Source organism: Phyllostomus discolor, chromosome 6 (assembly GCF_004126475.2).
Source record: "Phyllostomus discolor isolate MPI-MPIP mPhyDis1 chromosome 6, mPhyDis1.pri.v3, whole genome shotgun sequence".
Classification (NCBI taxonomy): domain Eukaryota; kingdom Metazoa; phylum Chordata; class Mammalia; order Chiroptera; family Phyllostomidae; genus Phyllostomus; species Phyllostomus discolor.
The window spans coordinates 167203838-167222973 of NC_040908.2; the positions used below are offsets into that span (position 1 = coordinate 167203838).

The following is a 19136-nucleotide window of genomic DNA, read 5'->3' on the forward strand; positions in this document are numbered from 1 at the left end:
TAGAGAGAAACCCCCAGAATGATGGGGCTATGTCAAAGGGAGACAGGAGCCCACACTGGAGCCATTTGAAAAACAGAATAAAATAGTGTTAGATTAAACTTAAAGTACAGAATAAACACCCACGAGCCCATGCAGGTCATTGATTGAATAAACAAACAAATACATAAATGGGGGAGAAGAGACAGATCTTTCATACAGAAGAATTCCAAGCAATTTATGTTGATGTTCTGCCCTTACACGTGCGCTGTGCATAGTAACTTCCCTCCAAAGAGTACGGGGGTAGAGGGAGGCAAAGGAGAGTGACTTCAGAGTATAGAAATCTGGTAAACGCTGTCTCCAGCCAGGTGATCGAGGCCGCACCCTTGACGTGGCGGAGGAGAACAGCGCTTCGTCTCTGCGCTCTTCTTCCCCAAATCCGTAACCCTGACTAATCATGAAGACATCAGGCAGATCCCAATTTAGAGACATTATATAAAACACCTGATCAGTCTCTCTCAACACTGTCAAATCACTTTTAGAAAATAAACAAGGAAAATCTGAGAAAGTGTCACAACCAAGAGCCTAAGGAGGCATGACACCTAATGTAAGGCGGTGTCCTGGATGGCCTTCTGGCACAGGAAAAGGACAATCAGGAAAACACTGGTGACACTGCATAAAATGTGCACTTCAGTTAATAACTGTGTATCAGTAGAAGTCATTAAATGCAACAACTGTACCACTGTAGTGCAGGTGTTAAGAATAGTGTGGTGGTTAGGGCTCAGTGTCAACCTGACAGGACCATGGGATTCCCCAACACGTGGTCAGACGTGAGTCTGGGCGTGTGTGTGTGCAGGCATTTCTGGGTGTGATTAACATCCATTGAATCAGTGGACTAAAGAAAGCAGATTGCCCTTCCCAGTGCGGTGAGCCTCATCTAATCAGTTGAAGATGTAAATAGGCCAAAAAAGGCTGAGTATGAGGGACCTTTGCCTGCCTGACCGCTGAGCTGGAACACCTGTGTTCTCCTGACTGCAGACTGGAATTGCACCATCACCTTCCCTGGTTTTCAGACCTTCCGGCTTGGACTGGAACTACACCATGGGCTCTCCGGGGCCTCCAGTTTGCTGGCTGCAGACCTTGGGACTGCCCAATCAGGTGATTGTCCCAATCACCTGAGCCAGTAACTCATAATAGATATCTTTACACATACATACACCTCTCCTATTGGTGCTATTTCTCTGGAGAACCTGGCCTAACACATGGGAAAAGTGGGGTTTGGGGTATATGGGAACTCACTGTAAACCCTCAAAAGAATTCTGTAAACCTAGAACTGTCCTAAAATAAGTGGATGCAGTATCTTGATCTGGGTGATAGTGTTGGGAACCATCCTGCCTGGTATCAGAAGCTGTAACCCCCCGCCAAGGCTAAGGCTGAGGGAATGACCTTGGACCATAAGCCACCAAGGAGACAAAAGCTTATCTCCCTGGCAGGAGTGCCACTTCTCTTCCTTTTACTTCACCCTGCCTGGTCCCCAATGCTTGGTCGGTTAGCCAGTGACGGGTAAGATTCCCCAAGGGGGAACGATCTAAGACAGGCATGATCACATGTATCCCCCAAGGAAGGACTTTGGGGGCTACAGCAAAAGGTGGTGATGGACCCTTTCCCCTCGGCTTTGACATAGCCTGAGTCCTCATTGTCTGTGAGAAAATCTCCCAATCTCGTGGCTGCCTTACTTCCCTTGCTTCACCTAAGCCTGAAACAATGACAGAGGGTGGTGCAGCCCTGTGCTGGAAAAGGCGGGTTCCCCAGGTGATCAGGCCTAAGAAAGAATAGTAAAATCCTGTGAAATCTGCTTCGTTTAGAATGCTCTCAATTAAATGATAAGGGTCCAAGGAAGAAGTAAGTTTGTTCCTTAAAGTTTTTTACAGCTCTTTAGCTATCTGGCCCTGACTCAAAATAGGCCCTCAGAGTTTCTTGTTATTTGACCCTTACTTCCTGGCAATGAGTAATGAGCTTTACCTGAATTCCTGTGTAAATGAACACAATAAAAGCCGCTGAGGAAAAGGCTCTTGGTCCTTCTCCTTCGAGAGATCGGCCACCTTTCCTCCCCAAGCAGATCATGTTTTGGTAGACTTATTCTCATCCATGGCGGACGGGGGGCTCTTTGGACAAAACTCTCCCACATGATAGTTACCTGGGTGCGCACACAGGTAAAAAACCATTGAGCTCTACTCAAGATTTACACACCTTTCTGAATGTATGTTATATTCAAACTATTTAAAATAGACTTAGTGGGACATCCGGCCAAGTTGGAGAGGTAGGCAGACACACTATGACTCCTTACACAACCAAAAGAAGCATAACAACAACTTTGAAAGCAAAAAACAACGAGAACTGACAGAAAATTGAACTGTATAGAAGTCCGAGAACCAAGGAATTAAAGAAGAAGCACTCACCCAGACCCGTAGGAAGGGTGGAGAGGACTTGAGACCAGGAGGTATCTGGTGGACTGGGCTGTCCCACATTCGTATACAGACAAACCAGGAGGAACAACTAGAGAGTGAGACAGACCATCCAACCCAGAGTCCCAGTGCAGGGAAATAAAGCCTCAAACCTCTGACTGTAAAAACCTGTTGGGGTTGTGGCAGCAGACCCCACAGGATCTGGTGGGGCTGTGGCAGAGAACCACAGGATCCTAGAGCTCTCACAACCCTCCCACCTGGGAATCAGCACCAGAAGGGCCCAGTTTGCTTGTGGGCAGTGAGGGAAGTGACTGAAAGCCGGCAGAGAGCAGAGCAAGTGGCGCTGTGCCCTCCCGGACCCTCCCCCACATACAGCGTCATAATGCAGAAACAGGGGTTGCCCTGCCCTGGTGGCCACCTAAGGCTCCGCCCCTTACTACATGACAGGCACGCCGAGATTTAAAAAAAAATGGCCCAAATGAAAGAACAGTTCAAAGCTCCAGAAAAAATACAACTAAGCAATGAAGAGACAGCCAACCTATCAGATGCACAGTTCAGAACACTGGTGATCAGGATGCTCATAGAAATGGTTGAATGTGGCCCCAAATTAGATGAAAAAATGAAGGTTATGCTAAATGAAATAAAGGAAAATGTATAGGGAACCAGCAATGACGGGAAGGAAACTGGGACTCAAATCAACAGTTTGGACCAGAAGAAAGAAATAAGCATTCAACCAGAATAGAATGAAGAAACAAGGATTCAAAAAAATGAGGAGAGGCTTAGGAACCTCCAGGAGGACTCTAAACATTCCAACATCAGAATCATAGGGGTGCCAGAAGGAGAAGAGGAAGACCAAGACATTGAAAACTTATTTGGAAAAAAAAATGGAGAACTTCCCCAATCTGGCAAAGGACATAGACTTCCAGGAAGTCCAGGAAGCTCAAAGAGTCCCAAAGAAGTTGGACCCAAGGAAGCACACACCAAGGCACATCATAATTACATTACCTAAGATGAAAGAGAAGGAAAGACTCTTAAAAGCAGCAAGAGAAAAGGAGACAGTTACCCACAAAGGAGTTCCCATAAGGCCATCAGCTGATTTCTCAAAAGAGACCTTGTAGGCAAGAAGGGGCTGGAAAGAAGTATTCCAAGTCATGAAAGGCAAGGACCTACATCCAAGATGACTACCCAGCAAAGCTCTCATTTAGAATGGAAGGGCAGATAAAGTGCTTCCCAGATAAGATCAAGTTAAAAGACTTCATCATCACCAACCCCTTATTATGTGATATATTAAAGGGGCTTATCTAAGAAACAGATGAAAAATCTGAACAGTAAAATGACAACAAACAGTTATTAACAACTGAACCCTAAAACAAAAACAAACTAAGCAAACAACTAGAACAGGAACAGAACAAAAGAAATGGAGATCACATGGAGGGCTGTCAGCAGGGAGGGGGAGGGAAATGGGGGGAAAGGTACCGGGAATATGTAGCATGAATGGCAGGTAGAAAATAGACAGGGCGAGGGTAAGAATAGTATAGTAAAGGGAGAAGCCAAAGAACTTATATGTATGACCCACGGACACGAACTAAAAAGCGGGGGAATGCAGGTGGGGGGGGTGCACAGGGCGGAGGGGAATAAAAGGGGGAAAATGGGACAACTGTAATAGCCTAATCAATAAAATATATTTAAAAATTTAAAAATGCACTAAAAAATAAAACTGTAAAAATCTAAATGTACGGTTTCTCGCAGAACATCAGAGGACCTCGCAGCCCTGGCCCCTCTTCTGGCCTCAGCGCAGGGTCTGTCTGCTGCTGCTGCTGCTGCTGCTGCCGCCGCCCGGCCCTGCTTCCAGCTCCGCTCCGGCTGTTATCCGTGGAGACCTGCTGAGCTAGCACCTTTTGGGGGTGAGAGGGCGCACGTGAGGCCTGGCGGAGCTGTGGGCACTTCTGGGGCCGGCAGACCCACTGCAGACAATGAGGTCCGTCCCAGCAACTGCCGGGCTGGGAGCCAGAGGGCGGTGGGAGGCCAGCCCTGAGCAGGGCTCTGGTCTTCCCTGGGCAGGTACCACCCCCTCCAATCCCTGCAGAGAGAGCAGATATCTCAAGCAGCAATGCCATCCGGGCCAGCTGGTGGAGAGGGGTGGGAAGGGGTGGGGCCCAGGGCTCCCAGTGAAGCTGCTGGCCTGGGGTGATGCCTCCTCCTCCCCAGGCCTGCCAGGCCGGCTGGCAGGAGAGATCACCTAATTGGGGATTAAGGATTAATTGGGATCTTCCAGGAGGGTGGTGCTGAAGCTACTGTAGCCAGCCCTGGCACCTCGGGTCCATGCTCCGGGCTGGGCAAGGCACCGGTGGGTGGGTGTCTGCCCGCTCTGTCCCAAGGCCATCCTGTTGGCAGCAGCGAAGAGAGGGCCAAGCACGGGGGCTGAAAGCTCTCACCCCTTCCCGACCTCGAGGTCAAGGCTCATCTTGCCTCCCAGGCGGGCTGCGCCCTGCAGTCCAGGCCTCCCCTGTAACCAGAAGAGGCTGAGGCCCTTGCCGGGTCCGCTCTGACCCCGAGGCATCCTCTCTTGTGGACACTGTGATTGTCGAGTCCCCAGGCCTCAGGGCAAGTCCCGCCTCCACTTCACCCTGATTGCACGTGACTGTGCTCATCCCGGGTCCTTCCAGAGAGGTGCCAGGCAAAGGGTCTGGGTCAGCCTGAGGACCACAGGGGATCATGGCCGGCCAGCTCCTGAACGGGAGTGTCACCAAGTACAAGTGACATTGTAGGAACGACAATCCCGCAGCACGTGCCCCATGGACTGGAGCGGAGAGGGTGGGGCCGGGCGACCTGCAGCCCATCACTCAGCCGGGGCCTCTGGGTTCCCTCCATCTGGAAACGGGGCTATGAAGACCAGGGCTGGGTTCGAGTGAGCAGACGAGCCACTCAGGTGACCCAGGAGGCAGACGGTGAGATGGAGTTAGGACTGCAAGGGGGACAGAGAGAGGCGAGAAAGCCCGGCGGCGACGGTGAGGGGAGCTGGAGGCAAAGACCACCCAGGGGAGGAGCTCGAGTCGGCAGAACCGCGCAGGTCCTAGCGCCCTCCATGCTGGCTCCGCGGCTGGGGCCCCCGCCCCGGGGAAAGCGAGGCCGCAGCTCCGAAGCGGAGGGAGGGGTGCGCTGAGGGGACGCACGGTCAGCGCCTGACAGCTGAGCCACTCCTCCCAGCGGAGAATTAAAGATGGGAAGAACGTAAGTTCTTTCTCCAAGGACTCTCAGCAGCTGCCCTCGGAGGGAGAGTGAGATGGATCTTGGGGAAACCCTCGCGCATCCGCTCGGCCCCCCCGGAGAGATGGCGGGTCTGGCAGGGGCCTTGCCCGGGGTGAGTGGCCAACACACACCCCTGGGAGGAGCAGCTTGGGTTCACCTGTTCAGGGACCTTTCCCGACACTTGCTGTGGACTGCGCCCAGGCTCCAGACAGGGCCCCTGTCCACCCAGAGCTCACAGTGCAGGGGCCCGTGGCTCAGGACTTTTGGGGACCAAATGGTGGGTCCTCCAGGACGAGGGAGTGAGAGGTGAAAGCCGTGTCCCGGGGTCTAAAGGTACTTTATTGTCAGAGGAATAGATGGGTGGGTGGGTGGGTGGGTGGGGCTTGGTGGAGGAGGAGGGTGGGGGGAGTGCAGGCAAGGGCATCGCACACAGGTGGGGGGCGGGGCAGGGAAGAGAGGCAGAGGGTCCCAGCGGGAGGCCGTGGGCTTCCGGGGCACACTGGAAGCCGTGGCTGTCGTCCCGAGGCCCCTCCGCCGCCTCCAGCTTCTGTGCGGACTCAGCGAGACATCATTCGCACAAACTCTGCCAAGACAAAGCCAGGGTTCCGGGTCTGCTCTCCGGATGACGCCAACGCGCTGGTCTCCAGGTGTGAGGGAGTGCGGTCCGCAGCAGGGCCCGCGAGGGGGTCTCCTGGACCTGAGCGGCAATGGGTCTCCAGGCTAAGGGGAGGGGCTTCGCCTTATGGACAGAAAACATCTTGTAACGGAACCCATTTTCCTCCTTGCTTTGGCCACTAGGAAGCTCAGGAAAAATTGGGGGGCCTACTCTGGAGAATTCCTACATCCTGATTTTCCTTGGCTCCCTATACGTGTCCAGCCCTTGCTGTCCCTCTGTGGGAGCTGGGCTCTGGTCAGGCGCCTGGACTCAGGTCCAGGCTCCAGGCACCTCCTTTCGAGGGGCACCCCCACTTCCTAAGAACGGACTCCCTTCTCCTGCTCGTGGGGGGGTGTCGATAACAGCCCCTCTCTCGTGGGCTCCGGGCCGATTTACTGGGAGGGGCTGGGGTGTGCTGACCGCAGGGCCTGGTGTGCAGCGATGACGCTGCTTTTATCTGTTAAAAACCCTTCCAGGGTGTGTGCTGTCAGCCGGTACCTTCAAAGTCGATCAGGCCGTCCCCATTGAGGTCGATGTCGTGAAGGATCTCGTCCACCTCCCGCTGGGTGAGGCGCTCCCCCAGCAGGACCTTGAGGGCGGCTCGGAGCTCCCCCAAGCTGATGCAGCCGTCGCCGTTGGTGTCGAACTGTGGCAGCGTTGGGCACCACGGCGTTGGGTCTCCAAGGACGAGTCACTCTCACCCACGCAGCCCCTCACTCACTCACTCACTCACAGCAGACGGGCCGGCCTCCACCCGCTCTCCGCCCCCGGGCCCACACCTCTCGGAAGGCGTCCCGCAGCTCCCGCACTCCAATCATGTCCGCCGTCTCGGCCAGCAGCTTGGGGCCCATCAGCTCCACAAAGTCCTCGAAGTCCACCTTCCCGCCAGCTGGGGGCCACGCTCATCAGGGACCCCGGGGAGCAACAGAGACCCCTGCCCAGCCCTCGGCCCTCCCTTCCCTCCGGGCCCCATGGGCTGGGTCATCTGTAGTTCTTTACGAATTTCCTTAATTTTCCTGAAGAGTTTGGTGGGGGTTAAGTCCTGGCTCCCAAGACCTGGCTGTGTGACCTTAGGCACGTCACTTAGCCTTTCAGATACTCAGTTTCCTCATCTCACAGCTGGGAAGAGTGGTCCTTGCCCTGCCCTCCCCGTAGGGGATGGTGAGGTTCTCTGGAGGCGGAGTCCTGGCTGGAGGACGACCCAGGTCTGGGCTCGGGGGGCCACCCAGTGCCGGCACCCCTGTGCCAGGGCTGCTCGCTCAGCTGCCCTGCCCTGGTCTCTAGAGAACTGGGGCGGGGGGAGGGAACGGGTTCCGAGGCACATACTGATTTGCTGGGAAATCTCAATGAGCTCCATCTCCGTGGGCATGTAGCCCAGCGTCCGCATGCAGGCGCCCAGCTCCCGGCAGCCGATGTAGCCGTCCTGGTCTCGGTCAAACTCTTGAAAGGCCACCTGCAGCTCTGCCAGACGGGACAGGGTCCGTTTTTCCCCCTATGTTCCCCAGTTTCAATCAACTCACCCTTCTCTTCTTGGTCCAGGCACTCCCCCCTTCTAAATATCTTTGCGGCCACAGGGCCTTTGCACATGCTATTCCTAAAGTTCATTCTCTCAGCAGATATTGGAGGAGCATCTAGTGTGTGCCAGGCTGTGCTCTAGGTAGTGGGGATGTGACCATGAAGAAAGAAGAAAGGGAGGGAGGAAAGAAGGGAGGGAGGAAGGAACTCCCTGACCTCACGGAGCTCGAGTTCTGAACACGCTCCCTCCTCCATGGTCCTTACGGGACAAGGGGACTCAGGGACACCTTCCCTCCAGATTGCGACTCCCGCAGCCCATTTGCACCACGCTGAAAGCACTGAGCACCACGGGTGCCACTGAGCACCACGGGTGCTCGCTGACTCCTTGACGCCTGTCTGCAGAGGACACAGGCCCTCTCTGTCTGGTGTGCCCTGCCCCCAGCGCCCAGCACCAGGCAAGGCACACCACGGGTGCCCAGGGAGTGTGCCCCGAGTGAGCAGACACAAGAGGGGCCGGTGACACAGCCAGCCACGAGACCAGACAGTGGCAGCTGGGGTTCTGCCAACCTGTCCCTGCTTTGTCTTGTCCCCAGTCTCCCCGCACAGGCCCCCTGCAGCCTCCTTCTCGCTCCTGGGTCCGTCCTCCCGGAGACTGCCGGCTCCCCCCGTGTGTGCACCCCCTCCCGTGTGTGCACCCCCACACCCACCCCTCCAGAAGCTCTGCTTCTTCCCCAAACCCTTTACCTTCTATCTCCTCCGGCCGCAGCTCCCGGTCCTGGGGGGGCACAGAGGGTTAGGAATTCCCTGGACCCCTTGTTTCTTGTTCTTTGGGGCTCCCCACTCAACCCCCCACAATACACATGTGCAGGCTCATGCCTGACACTGCTCAGACCCAGTTCCTCTCACCCGCTCCTGCTGGGGTCCGGGGGGTCTTGGGTTCCCCTCTTCCCTGCCGCCCGACAGGCCTCTCCCGGGGCCTCCCCACCCCCTGCCACCCTCTTCCAGTGCTCGGGGCCCCATTTGCCAGAGATGGGCAGGTCCCAGGTGTGGGGGCCTCAATGTCACTGTCCATCTGCTAGGGGCCCTGCCATCTCCCTGCCCATCCCCTGGGTGGCTGTCTCTGACATTTCTCTGGGTCTCTCTCTGCTCCCCCAGCCCCCTGGGTCCATGTGCCTCTGCTCCGGCCCCCCACTTGGTCCTCTCCCCACTACTCGGGGGGAGGCGAGGCGAGGGCTGCAGGCCGGCGGGTGGGCGGGCGGGCAGGCGGGCAGCCAGGCGGCCGTACATACGAGCTGGGTGGCTGCGATGCTGGGCCGCAGGAAGATGCAGGCAGGCCCCACCAGGCTGCTGAGCACCGAGTAGCCCTGGACGCCCGGCCTGGGGTCCCCCTGCTCCTCAGGGCTGAGGCCGGGGCCCGGGCCGTGGCGGGAGCCCCCTGGGGGGGAGCTGGGCCACTGCCAGCTGTCCTGCAGCAGAGCCAGCCGTGAGCTGGGGCAGGGCACCTGGTACAGGGGAGAGGGGGCCCTGGCCTATCAACACTCTAGGCTGGAAGGCGCCCCTCCCCCCACCGCTTACTGTTCATTTGGGCAAATTGAGGCCCAGCAAAGGCAAAGGACTTGGCCAACATCACCCCAAAAGCCTGTGGCAGAGTGAGACCTTGAGCTCAAGCCCTTTGGCCCGCAGGTCAAGGCTGAGTAGCGGAGAGCAGGGCCAGGCGGCTGGGTGGGCCTCTGGGGGCCAGCTGAGCTTGGTGGGGAGGCCCAGCGGGAAGGAACCAACCCCTTCATCCCCCAGATGTGCTCCCCTCTAAACCCCCGCCCAGCCTCACACAGGGTCCTGCTCCCCACCTGACCCCTCCAGGGTCCAGCCCCGGCTCCTGGCCTCGGCCTCTCCCCTTTAGCCCCCCTACCTTAGGCCTCCGGGGTCGGGGCCGCTTGGCACAGTTGCCCATGGGCCCCCAAACCATGCCAGGCCTGAAGCCCCGGGGACGGCCCGGGGCTGGGCCTCCGCAGATGCCGTGGGCGGCCGCCAGCCCCCAGCTGCTCCCAGCGAGTCTGGGCGCAAGGCAGGGGATTTTCCGAGGGTTTTGTGGGGAAGATCAGGGGCGGGTGGGCAGGCGGAGGGCCCTGGGCCCAGGGGCTTGGGTCCTAATCTGGGATTATCTCTGAGAATTGTTGCTGGTGAGGGGGGCCACCCGGGGCCCAAGGCCCCCTGGAAGCCCCGTCTCCCCACGTTCACCCCTGAGAGTCTTCCAGATAGCCCTTCCCCAGCACCCCTCTCCCGCAGCCCCTGCCCCTAATCTCTCCATCAGAAGAGATTCAGTTTCTTCTGCGGCAGGGCCGGGCCTGGGAGGGGAAGCCAGGTGCCTGGCGTGCCAGGGCGGTCCGCGACACCTCTCCGTCCGAGTGGCAGATGAGACCCGGCGGCACGGCCTCTGCAGAGCCTCCCCTCCCTGCCTCCCCCGGGAGAGCTGGCCACCTCTGCCCAGCCCGGGAAGCCCCTGCCCCTTTTCCTGCCGGGACCCTGGCTCTCACCTCCGAGCACCTGCCCAGACACCCTGCCCTTGGCCCCTCCGCCTGGTCCGGCCCCCAACTCTGGGGCCGTGGGCTGGCTGCGGGACTCAGCGAGGACAGGGTGGGGAGAGAAGCTGGCCACCCTCACGAGTGGCTGACTGAGTGGCTGGCCCCTCCATCCACACGGGTGTCCAAGCTTCCTCCTGCCTGGGCTCGGCCCTGGCCTGGCCTAAAGGGCCCCAGCTGGGGCGTGGGGTCCCCTCTGTTTGCTTACGGTCCCCTCAGGTGAGGGCGGTCCCACACTCCTGCCCACTTTACCTGCCCGTAGGCCGCCTGCACCTGGGCCTCGAGCTCCTGCAGGAGCAGCCGCCGCCTGGTGACTGCCGGGCTGACCGGGGTGCGGCTGGGCCCCGCAGGGCCCTCAGAGGGCTTGGGGTCCCCCGTGGGGGGGCTGTCACCTTCCGGGCCCTGGGGAAGGGCCATGGAGACGAGGGCTTGGCACCTCTTGTTGGCCGGGGTCACCGCCCCACTCCGGTCTCCTTGGTCCTGCAGGAGGGTCGCCGAGTGGGCAGCTGTGGGTGTGGTCCCCCTAGGGTCCCAGCTTCTCCTCTCCCTGTTGCTCGCCCCATGGGCCCCGGGCCCCCCAGGGTCCGTCTTTCCTGGTTCCCCATGCTGCTCACACGGCGCCTCCCCCAAACCCCAGCCTTCTCTGCCCCCTGCCCCCTGCACCCTGTCCCCTGCATGCGGGCCACACACGGCTCAGGGGCTCCACGGGGCCGGCTGTGCTGACCCCGGCCAACCCGACTCTCTGGCCCCTGGCTTCGGACTCTCCCCGCACTCCCTCCCCCTCCGCTTCTGTCCTGCTCTCCACCCCACGCGCGGTGTGTCTGTGTGTCCGTCTCACCGGCAGCCCCTCCCCAACAGGCGCCCACTCGGGCCTTCTCTGTCACTTCCCACCCGCTGCTGTGTGGGGCTCTTTCTCACATGGGCCTGTCTTTCTGTCTGTCCCTGCCCAGGATGGCTCCTGGACTGTGGACAGACAAGCCCCCAACCTTCCCCCAGACCCTCCCCCTCCCGCCAGCACCTCCAACCTCCTGCTTCTCAAGGGAAAGGACCCAGGCAGCCCCGCTGGCCTCTTGCGCCCCCTCGTTGTGCCCCCAGACCACTCACCACCCAGCTAGCTGCCTGCTCCTCACCTGCCAGAATGAGGTCAGCTGTCCCGCCCACCCCTGCTCCAGGTCCTTCATGATTTATTCACCTGCCCCTGCACCAGCTTTTGTCCGAGGGAACCGGATCCTGCCACCCGAGCCACGGGCTCTGGCCCCTCGCGGCCCTGCGGCCGGCCGTCCATTCACGGATGCCTTCTTCGGGCGTCTGAGGCCGGCTGCTGGGGCCGCACGGCAGACCTCGTCTGCCTGAGGGCCCTGCCCTCCGGCACCTGTCACTCGGAGAAGGGCCAGTGGACCGTCCCCAGGTGCTCGGGGCACTGACACAGGCATCGGGGGGTTTCATGGAGGAGAGAGGGGAAGGGGGGCCTTCTTGCCATTGCCCACCCACATTTAACCTGGGCTTGGTCCCGGGCCAGTGTGGGGGTCCCCGGTAGAGATCAGCTGTGAACGTGGGGTGTCCCAGATGCTGAAATGGACAGGAGGTGCTGGGTAGAGGGGGGCAGGGGTCAGTAGCCCCTGGGGAGGGCATGGGAGGTGAGAGGCTGGAAGAATTTCAGAGGGGCTGAATCTTGAGCAAACAAACATTCATGGAGCACCTGCTGTGTGCCCTCTGGGGTGCTGGAGCCAGTCCCTGCCGCCTGGAACCTTCCACCTGGTGGGAGGTGCGTGTCCAGCGAACACAGAATGGCCGTGGTGGGGCTACGTGCAGGGAGGGCCCAGGGGCTGTCTAGAGGGCAGAAAGCAGGAACTCTGCTGCGACCGTGAGCCTGTGGGAGCCATGGAAGTGACCTGTGAGCCAAGGCCAGAGGGGCGGTGGGCATGACCGAGTGAAGGGAGCCGTGGCCACACAGCCCGAGCAGGTCTGAGGACATGAGAAAAGGCCAGAGTTCACAGGAGAGTGGACTCTGACCAGATGGTCAAGGGTGTCAAGGGCTCATTATGACCATTCCTGCTGACCATTCATTTGCAGGCTCCGCCTGGGCACCCTTCAGCACTCGGCACCCCGGGGCACATCTCCACCCACAAGCTGGGGGTGCACTGCAAACACCCCTCAGAGGGGGGGCTCCCCCATTTTCTGCAAGGTCATAGAAGGCGGCCCCAGGCCTGGGTCCCCCCCAGGCAAGGTATTTCACTTCTCAGAGCCTCAGTTTCCTTGTCCAGAAAATGGAGTTGACCTACTTGCCTCATGGTACCTTGGTGAAAGTTAAATGGTAAAGGATCTTGCAGGTTCCTGGCATAAGGGTAAGGCTCAAAAAAATGGTGGATGTCCCTGGCTGGCGTAGCTCAGTGGATTGAGCGCGGGCTGTGAACCAAAAGTGTCGCAGGTTCGATTCCCAGTCAGGGTACATGCCTGGGTTGCAGGCTATGACCCCCAGTAACCACACATTGATGTTTCTCTCTCTCTCTCTCCCTCTCTGTCTCTCTGTCTCTCTCTGTCTCTCTTTCTCCCTCCCTTCCCTCTCTAAAAATAAATAAATAAAATCTTAAAAAAAAATGGTGGATGCGATAAATGACTTCATGTCCAAACAGCCACCTCAGACAGTGAGAAGTCGTGAGAAACGGGTGTCCCAGAGTATAGGCCAGAGTAGTGGAGGCCCTAACTGGGCAGGGTATAGCGGGTGGAAACATTTTCAACCAAGAAGCAAAGCCTTTGCGTCTAGATGAAGAAAAGCGTGCTTGGAAGTCCCTCCTGGCTCGTGTTCAATGAACGGCACCTCAGGACATCCGTTTTGGTGCCTGTGATTTGCCCGTTTTGACTGAGCTGAACTGAGGTCCCGGCTCTGGTGTCCGGGGTGTCCAGCAGGATCAGTGGTTGACATGCTGGTGGGTGGATGGATGTTCGGATGGATGGGTGGGTGGACAGACGGATGACTCGTCAGACTGGGGTTTGAATGGGTGGTAGTTGGAAAGATGGATGATTGAGTAGGTGGATGGAAGGGTGGACAGGGGGTTGGATGGACGGACAGGCGAATGGATAGGTGGGTGGGTGGATGGGGAGATGGATGGGTGAATGGGTGGACAGATGAGCAGGTAGGCGGCTGAGTACATGGCGGGATTGTTAGACAGGCTAGTGATTAAACGTTTGGAAGATGGATGGATGTGTGATTGCACAGACAGCTGGGTGGGTGAGTGGACAGGTGGATAGGTGAGTGGGTAAAAAGATGAGTGGATTATGGATTTATTGAGCGGGCAACTGCGTGAATGGGTGGATAAATGGGTAGGCGGGTGTTCTGATGGTCAGATGTTTGGTTGTTGGATGGATGGGTGTTTGGACAGATGTATAGATGGACATACAGACAGATGGACTGCGAGTGGAGGTCTTATGTTCTTTGCTAAGAGAGTCCATTGGGATGCAGGGATTCGTGCCTCAATAGGCTCCAGCCTCTGGCTCGCTGGGACCCAGCTCAGTGCCACACTCAGGTCCTGGCCTGCTTCCCCTCTGTCGCCCCAGGGGAGCGTGTGGGGGCCTGAGCGAAGTGTCTCAGGGATGGAGCTTCCCCTGCACGACCGTCTGGAGTGACCTGGCCGCGCTCCCCAGGCCTCAAGAGAGACAGCTGCTGCAGGATGATGGTGACTCCGGAACCCGCAAGTAGAAATCCCAAGGAGGATGGAGACCTGTTTGCCTGGCCAGCTTAAGCTTCAAAGGACAGATAAGCAATAACCAGGAACTTCTGGGTGTGGCTTTGGTTTGTAAGCTTTGGGGAAGCAAGGGGGTTCTATGTCTTGTAACAGAAAAGGGTTCAGAGTAGGAATGCTCCAAGCTCCCTCGAACTAGGAACCCTGTTAATAAAAACCTATTTCCTGCCCTGGCTGGCGTAGCTCAGTGGATTGAGCACGGGCTGCGAACCAAAGTGTCGCAGGTTCGATTCCCAGTCAGGGCACATGCCTGGGTTGCAGGCCACAGCCCCCAGCAACTGCACATTGATATTTCTCTTTCTCTTTCTCTCTCTCTCTCTCTCTCTCTCTCTCTCTCTCTCTCCCCCTCCCTTCCCTCTCTTAAAATAAATAAAATCTTAAAAAAAATAAAAGAAAACCTATTCCCTTACACACACACACACACACACACACACAGTCCCTTAGGGTGGAGATAGGTAAGAAGATCTCGCCTATTCCAGTGTCTGCCATGATGTCTGGCCCACGCATTGCCTGGTACATAGCAGTCAATGCGGAACGAAGACTTGGGTCTCTGCCTACCCACCCCCCGAGCTGCGATCCCTCCGAGGGCAGTGATAACGGCTCCTCCTCCTCCCTGTGCCCCACAAGCCACCCCCAGGCTTGGCACCTGGTAAGCACACACACAGAGCCGTGTTGAGATACCACTTCACACTGCCCGGGACAACTAGAGTAAAAAAGACGGACAATAACGCTCGTTGGTGAGGACGTGAGGCCGGAACCTCCGCACGCTGCTCTTGAGTTTATAACATAGCGCCGCTCCTTTGGAACAGTCCGGCGGCTCCCCCAAAGGAGTTCCCATGTGACCCAGAGATTCCACCCTCAGGTGCATACCCGAGGGAGCTGAAACGTGCGTTCACACAATGTGTGTACGCTGATGTACACACAGCGTGATTCATAAGAGCTAAAAGGTGAGACAACCCAAACGTCCATCAGCGCAGGAGCGGGTCAGGGAAACGTGCGTTGCCGCACGGCGGAATGTGGTTCGGCCACAGAAAGGAACGAAGCGCAGGCGCGCGCCACCATGCGGATGAGTCTGGAAACCATTACGCTAAGTGAAAGCAGCAGGCGCAGGAGACCACACGGCGTGTGATGCCATGTACATGAAATGTCCAGAATAAACAAATCCATAACAAGTCCTGGTCGCCCGGGGATGGGGGAGGGGGAGTGAGGGATGACCGCTGACGGGCAGGGGGTTTCCTTTTGGGGCCGGATGGTGGTGATGGTTGCACACCACTAAATGTAATAAAAACTACAGAACGTACACTTTGTAAAGGGGCACTTTATGTAGCAATAAAGCTACTTATTTCTGTATATTTAAAATCCCCCCGAAGACAGGTGCTGACGTACACAAGAACTAGGAGGGGGGGATGGGACACTGGGAGGTGCCAGGCCAGTCGGGCTGGGAACCTTGTGCACCTGGGCCCCAGAGCAGGGGGCCCCAGGGTGGCCCCAGAGCTAGACCACAGGCTGGGCCCATGGAGCCAGGGGACTGCAGGCAAACGAAGCCACTGCAGCACAGGACCTAGACAGCCTGGGTGGCAGCCCTTCCAGGGGACCTGAACATGGTGGTGGGAGAGGTCGAGCTCCGGGAGGGCAGCGCAGCAGACGGCAGGGGGCCTCGCATCCTCTCGGGTCCCAGATGCCTGAGCACAGAGGGAGGGAGGGCGTGCTCCAGGCCAGAGCAGGTGAATGACCCTCTCTGAGCCTTGGGGTCCTCCTCTGTAGAGTGGGGCAGAGACTCCATCCCTCCCTCCCTCCCAGGGTGCTGGGGAAATGGAATGAGACCATTTATACAAAAGCTCTGCATAAGCTGCTAAGTGCTGGGCAGATGTTCCTTCAACTGTGGATCCGGGAGAGAAGTCAGCCCCGGCACCCCCCGCTCACACGGCCTCCCAGCCCCAGGCAGCCTTGAGCTCCCTTGAGGCTAAGAGATGCTGGGGATCGGGCCTGGTGGCTTGGTTTCCAGTGCTTTGGGTGGGTCCTAATGCCCCTAGGACGGATGCCTTTTCCTCCTTGTGGCTCTGACAGGCAAACCGGGCTGAGAGGGAGCTCTGTCAGGCCCCAGTTCCCAAGGAAGACCTCCCCACCCACTGAGAACCTTACCCACACCCCGCCTCAGGCAGGGGCAGCTGGGAGAACACGGCCCTGGGCGCCAGAGGGGCGTGCAGGGCTGCAGGCACTGGGCTCTGCCTGGGAGGACGCAGCCCCCAGGTCCAGGGGTGTTACTGGCATTGGGGTTCTTGGGTTCCCCGAGGTAGAAATGGAGAGCAAACCCCAGGGGAACTTCCAGACAGACTTTATTTAAGCTCGTGCTCGAGCACAGGGAGGGAGCCCAGGGGATAGGAAGGTCCTCTGTACCGACTCGGGGCTGACTCTGCTTGACTGCTTTTGCAAGCTGGAGACAATGCGGACTTATGGGAAAAGGCAGGCTTTTTGATACATTTTCATTTCAGAGTCTCGGGACTTCTTTTTGCGGCCGCGTTGCCTGGTAACGGCGGTCGCACCTTCGGTGTGGGGGCAAGATGGCGGCGCCCTGCGCTAGCGCCACATGGGGAAGGTCAGATAGATGTCAGACCTTGACCAGCTGCTCAGGAGGGTCGGTAGTTTCGACAAGTGCGAGGAACCAAGCAGTTAGAAGGGAGATCAGATCAGCCACCCCTGCGTTTTTAAGCAGAGAACGGAGAGGTGGTGACATTTTTGCAGCCGGCTTACCCAGTGTTCCTTCTGGCCACCGGATCTTCACCTGGTGGTTTCCCCAAGTGCCTGTGCTGCTTCGGGGAGTCCTGTTCATTGTGTTACCCGGCAGGCGCCTGGCCCTGCGCAGGCTGCCCAGGGCCAGCTGCAGTGCGTGGGCAATGGACTTCATGCAGGGAAGATTTCACAACACGACTTCAGGCCACTATGAGGGTACCTTTATTAAAGCTGGGGACAGTGAAACGAGGAAGGGCTTAGCATAGAGGAGGCAACGGGAGAGCCCGGGCTGGGCTGCCTGAGCCCACAGGGACATCAGAGGAAAGGGGGCTTTGGGGACAGGTTCGGGGGATCAGCCTGGAACAAGCTGCCAGCTGCCCGTTGCCTTACAGTTTAGGAGGAGAAAGAAGGGGGGCCTGGGGGGAGGGCAGGAAAGGAAACGGTGCTGGCTGCCCCGCAGAGGGAGAGCACGCACACACACACTGGGTCCTCTGTCTGGAGTTTGTATCTCTCTCTCTTGCAGGAGGAGATCTCAGGGCGGGTCTCAGGGGAGGGTCTCAGCAGAACATTCCTCAGCACTCCAGGTGCGCCCTTGCAGGGTCCTGGTCTCCCCTGATTGGTCAGGGGAGGGCTAGCTAGCCCAGACTAGTGCCAGGGCAGGGCTCGCTAGTCCTCACAGTTGGTTCCGGCATCGCCCACCTGGTCTTGCTGCGTTTCTGGGCCTGGAGCTGAAACACCCCTGAGGCCTGGATGTCATCTTCAGGGAGGAAAGGCCGGGGGAGGAGAGGTTACCCTCGGGGCAAGATCCTGCCCCCAGTTTTCCCAGTTTTGCCCCCGGCCAGGCCTTCTGCCCTGGTGCCCATCTGCGCCTGGCTGTCAATTGCTCGGCCAGCTTGTTCAGCTCTCCATCTGTTTTCCTAGTCCGCTGGCCAGGGAATTTTCTTAGCATCTTACTATCCTGTCTCAGTTCCAGCCTTTCTGTCTTTCCAGCCGCCCACATCCCCAAGGCCAGCCTGTGCTTGAGGAACGCAGGGTGCCCTTCAGACATTGGCCTGGAAGTGACAGACCTTGCAGAAGAAAGAGAGTTAAAAGCGAGGCCCCTGAAGCCAGACCTCGGTTCAAATCCTGTTTGCTAGTTGCGTGACCTTGGGAAAGCCACTTGACTTTCTGTTTCAGTTTCATCCTCTGTCACACAGAAATCAGAACCGTACCAAGCTCAGGGCTGTCATACTTGGGAATTTCTCAACACAGTCCGCAGTCCCTGAGAGTTCGCCATCACTATTACCGTGGACAGAGGAGGTGTGAATATGTGACGTCGGGGTGGCCGGTGCCATGGGCTGTGAAGGAATGCACGAAGAGAAGAAACTCGGAGAGCCAAGTTCTCACTTTCCAAGAAAAGAAAAGGGCCCACGTGGCGGCTGGCGGAATGGGCGGTCCCACATTCCCGTGCGGTGATCCAGGAAGAACAAGTGGGGAGGCAGATGGACCATGAAACCCAGGGCCCCAGTGGGGAAATAAAGCCTTAAAACCTCCGACTGAAAACACCTGTGGGGGTGACAGCAGCGGAAGAAACTCCCGGCCTCACAAGAGGGTGCGTTGGAGAGGCCCACAGGGTCCTAGAACGTACACAAAACCACTCACCCAGGAATCAGCACCGGAAGGGCCCGACTTGCTTGTGGGCAGCGGGGGAAGTGACTGAAAGCCGGCAGAGAGCTGAACAAGGGCACTGTTCCCTGCCGGACCCTCCCCCACATACAGCGTCACAGCACAGCCACGTGGGCTGCCCTGCCTTGGTGAATACCTAAGGCTCTGCCCCTTGCTACCTAACAGGTGCGCTGAGACCAAAAAAAAAAAATAGGCCCAAATGAAAGAACAGTTCAAAGCTCCAGAAAAAAAATACAACTAAGCAATGAAGAGATAGCCAACTGATCAGATGCACAGTTCAGAACACTGGTCATCAGGATGCTAACCAGAAATGGTTGAGTATGGTTGCAAAGTAGAGGAAAAGGTGGAGGCTATGAAAAGTGAAATAAAGGAAAATGTATAGGGAACCAACAATGACGGAAAGGAAACTGGGACTAAAATCAACGGTTTGGAGCAGAAGGAAGACATAAACATTCAACTAGAACAGAAGGAAGAAACAAGAATTTGAAAAAAGTGAGGAGAGGCCTAGGAACCGTCAGAACAACTCTAAACGTTCCAACATCAGAATCATAGGGGTGCCAGA

General features: G+C 57.6%; 1 protein-coding gene and 1 long non-coding RNA gene across 3 annotated transcripts; one reads left to right on the forward strand and one right to left on the reverse strand.

Annotated features, from left to right (window-relative positions):
• Positions 1-6159: 6159 nt before the first annotated feature.
• Positions 6160-9903, reverse strand: CABP2 (calcium binding protein 2). 2 transcript variants are annotated; one of them, XM_028517323.2, is made up of 7 exons: positions 9770-9903; positions 9150-9326; positions 8605-8635; positions 7672-7806; positions 7125-7234; positions 6844-6991; positions 6160-6273 (listed from the first exon to the last, which is right to left on the reverse strand). In XM_028517323.2, the coding sequence occupies exons 1-7, from the start codon at positions 9824-9826 to the stop codon at positions 6248-6250; spliced, it is 684 nt and encodes a 227-aa protein (XP_028373124.2). In that variant the 5' UTR covers positions 9827-9903; the 3' UTR covers positions 6160-6247. The 2 variants fall into 2 exon arrangements, with proteins under 2 accessions (XP_028373124.2, XP_035885670.1); XM_036029777.1 differs by lacking the exon at positions 9150-9326 and having other exon boundaries at positions 6162-6273.
• On the forward strand, positions 7374-18637 carry LOC118501396. The gene is made up of 3 exons (XR_004904049.1): positions 7374-7384; positions 9100-9107; positions 18470-18637. It is a non-coding gene; the product is annotated as an uncharacterized LOC118501396 (long non-coding RNA).
• The last annotated feature ends 499 nt before the right edge of the window (positions 18638-19136 follow it).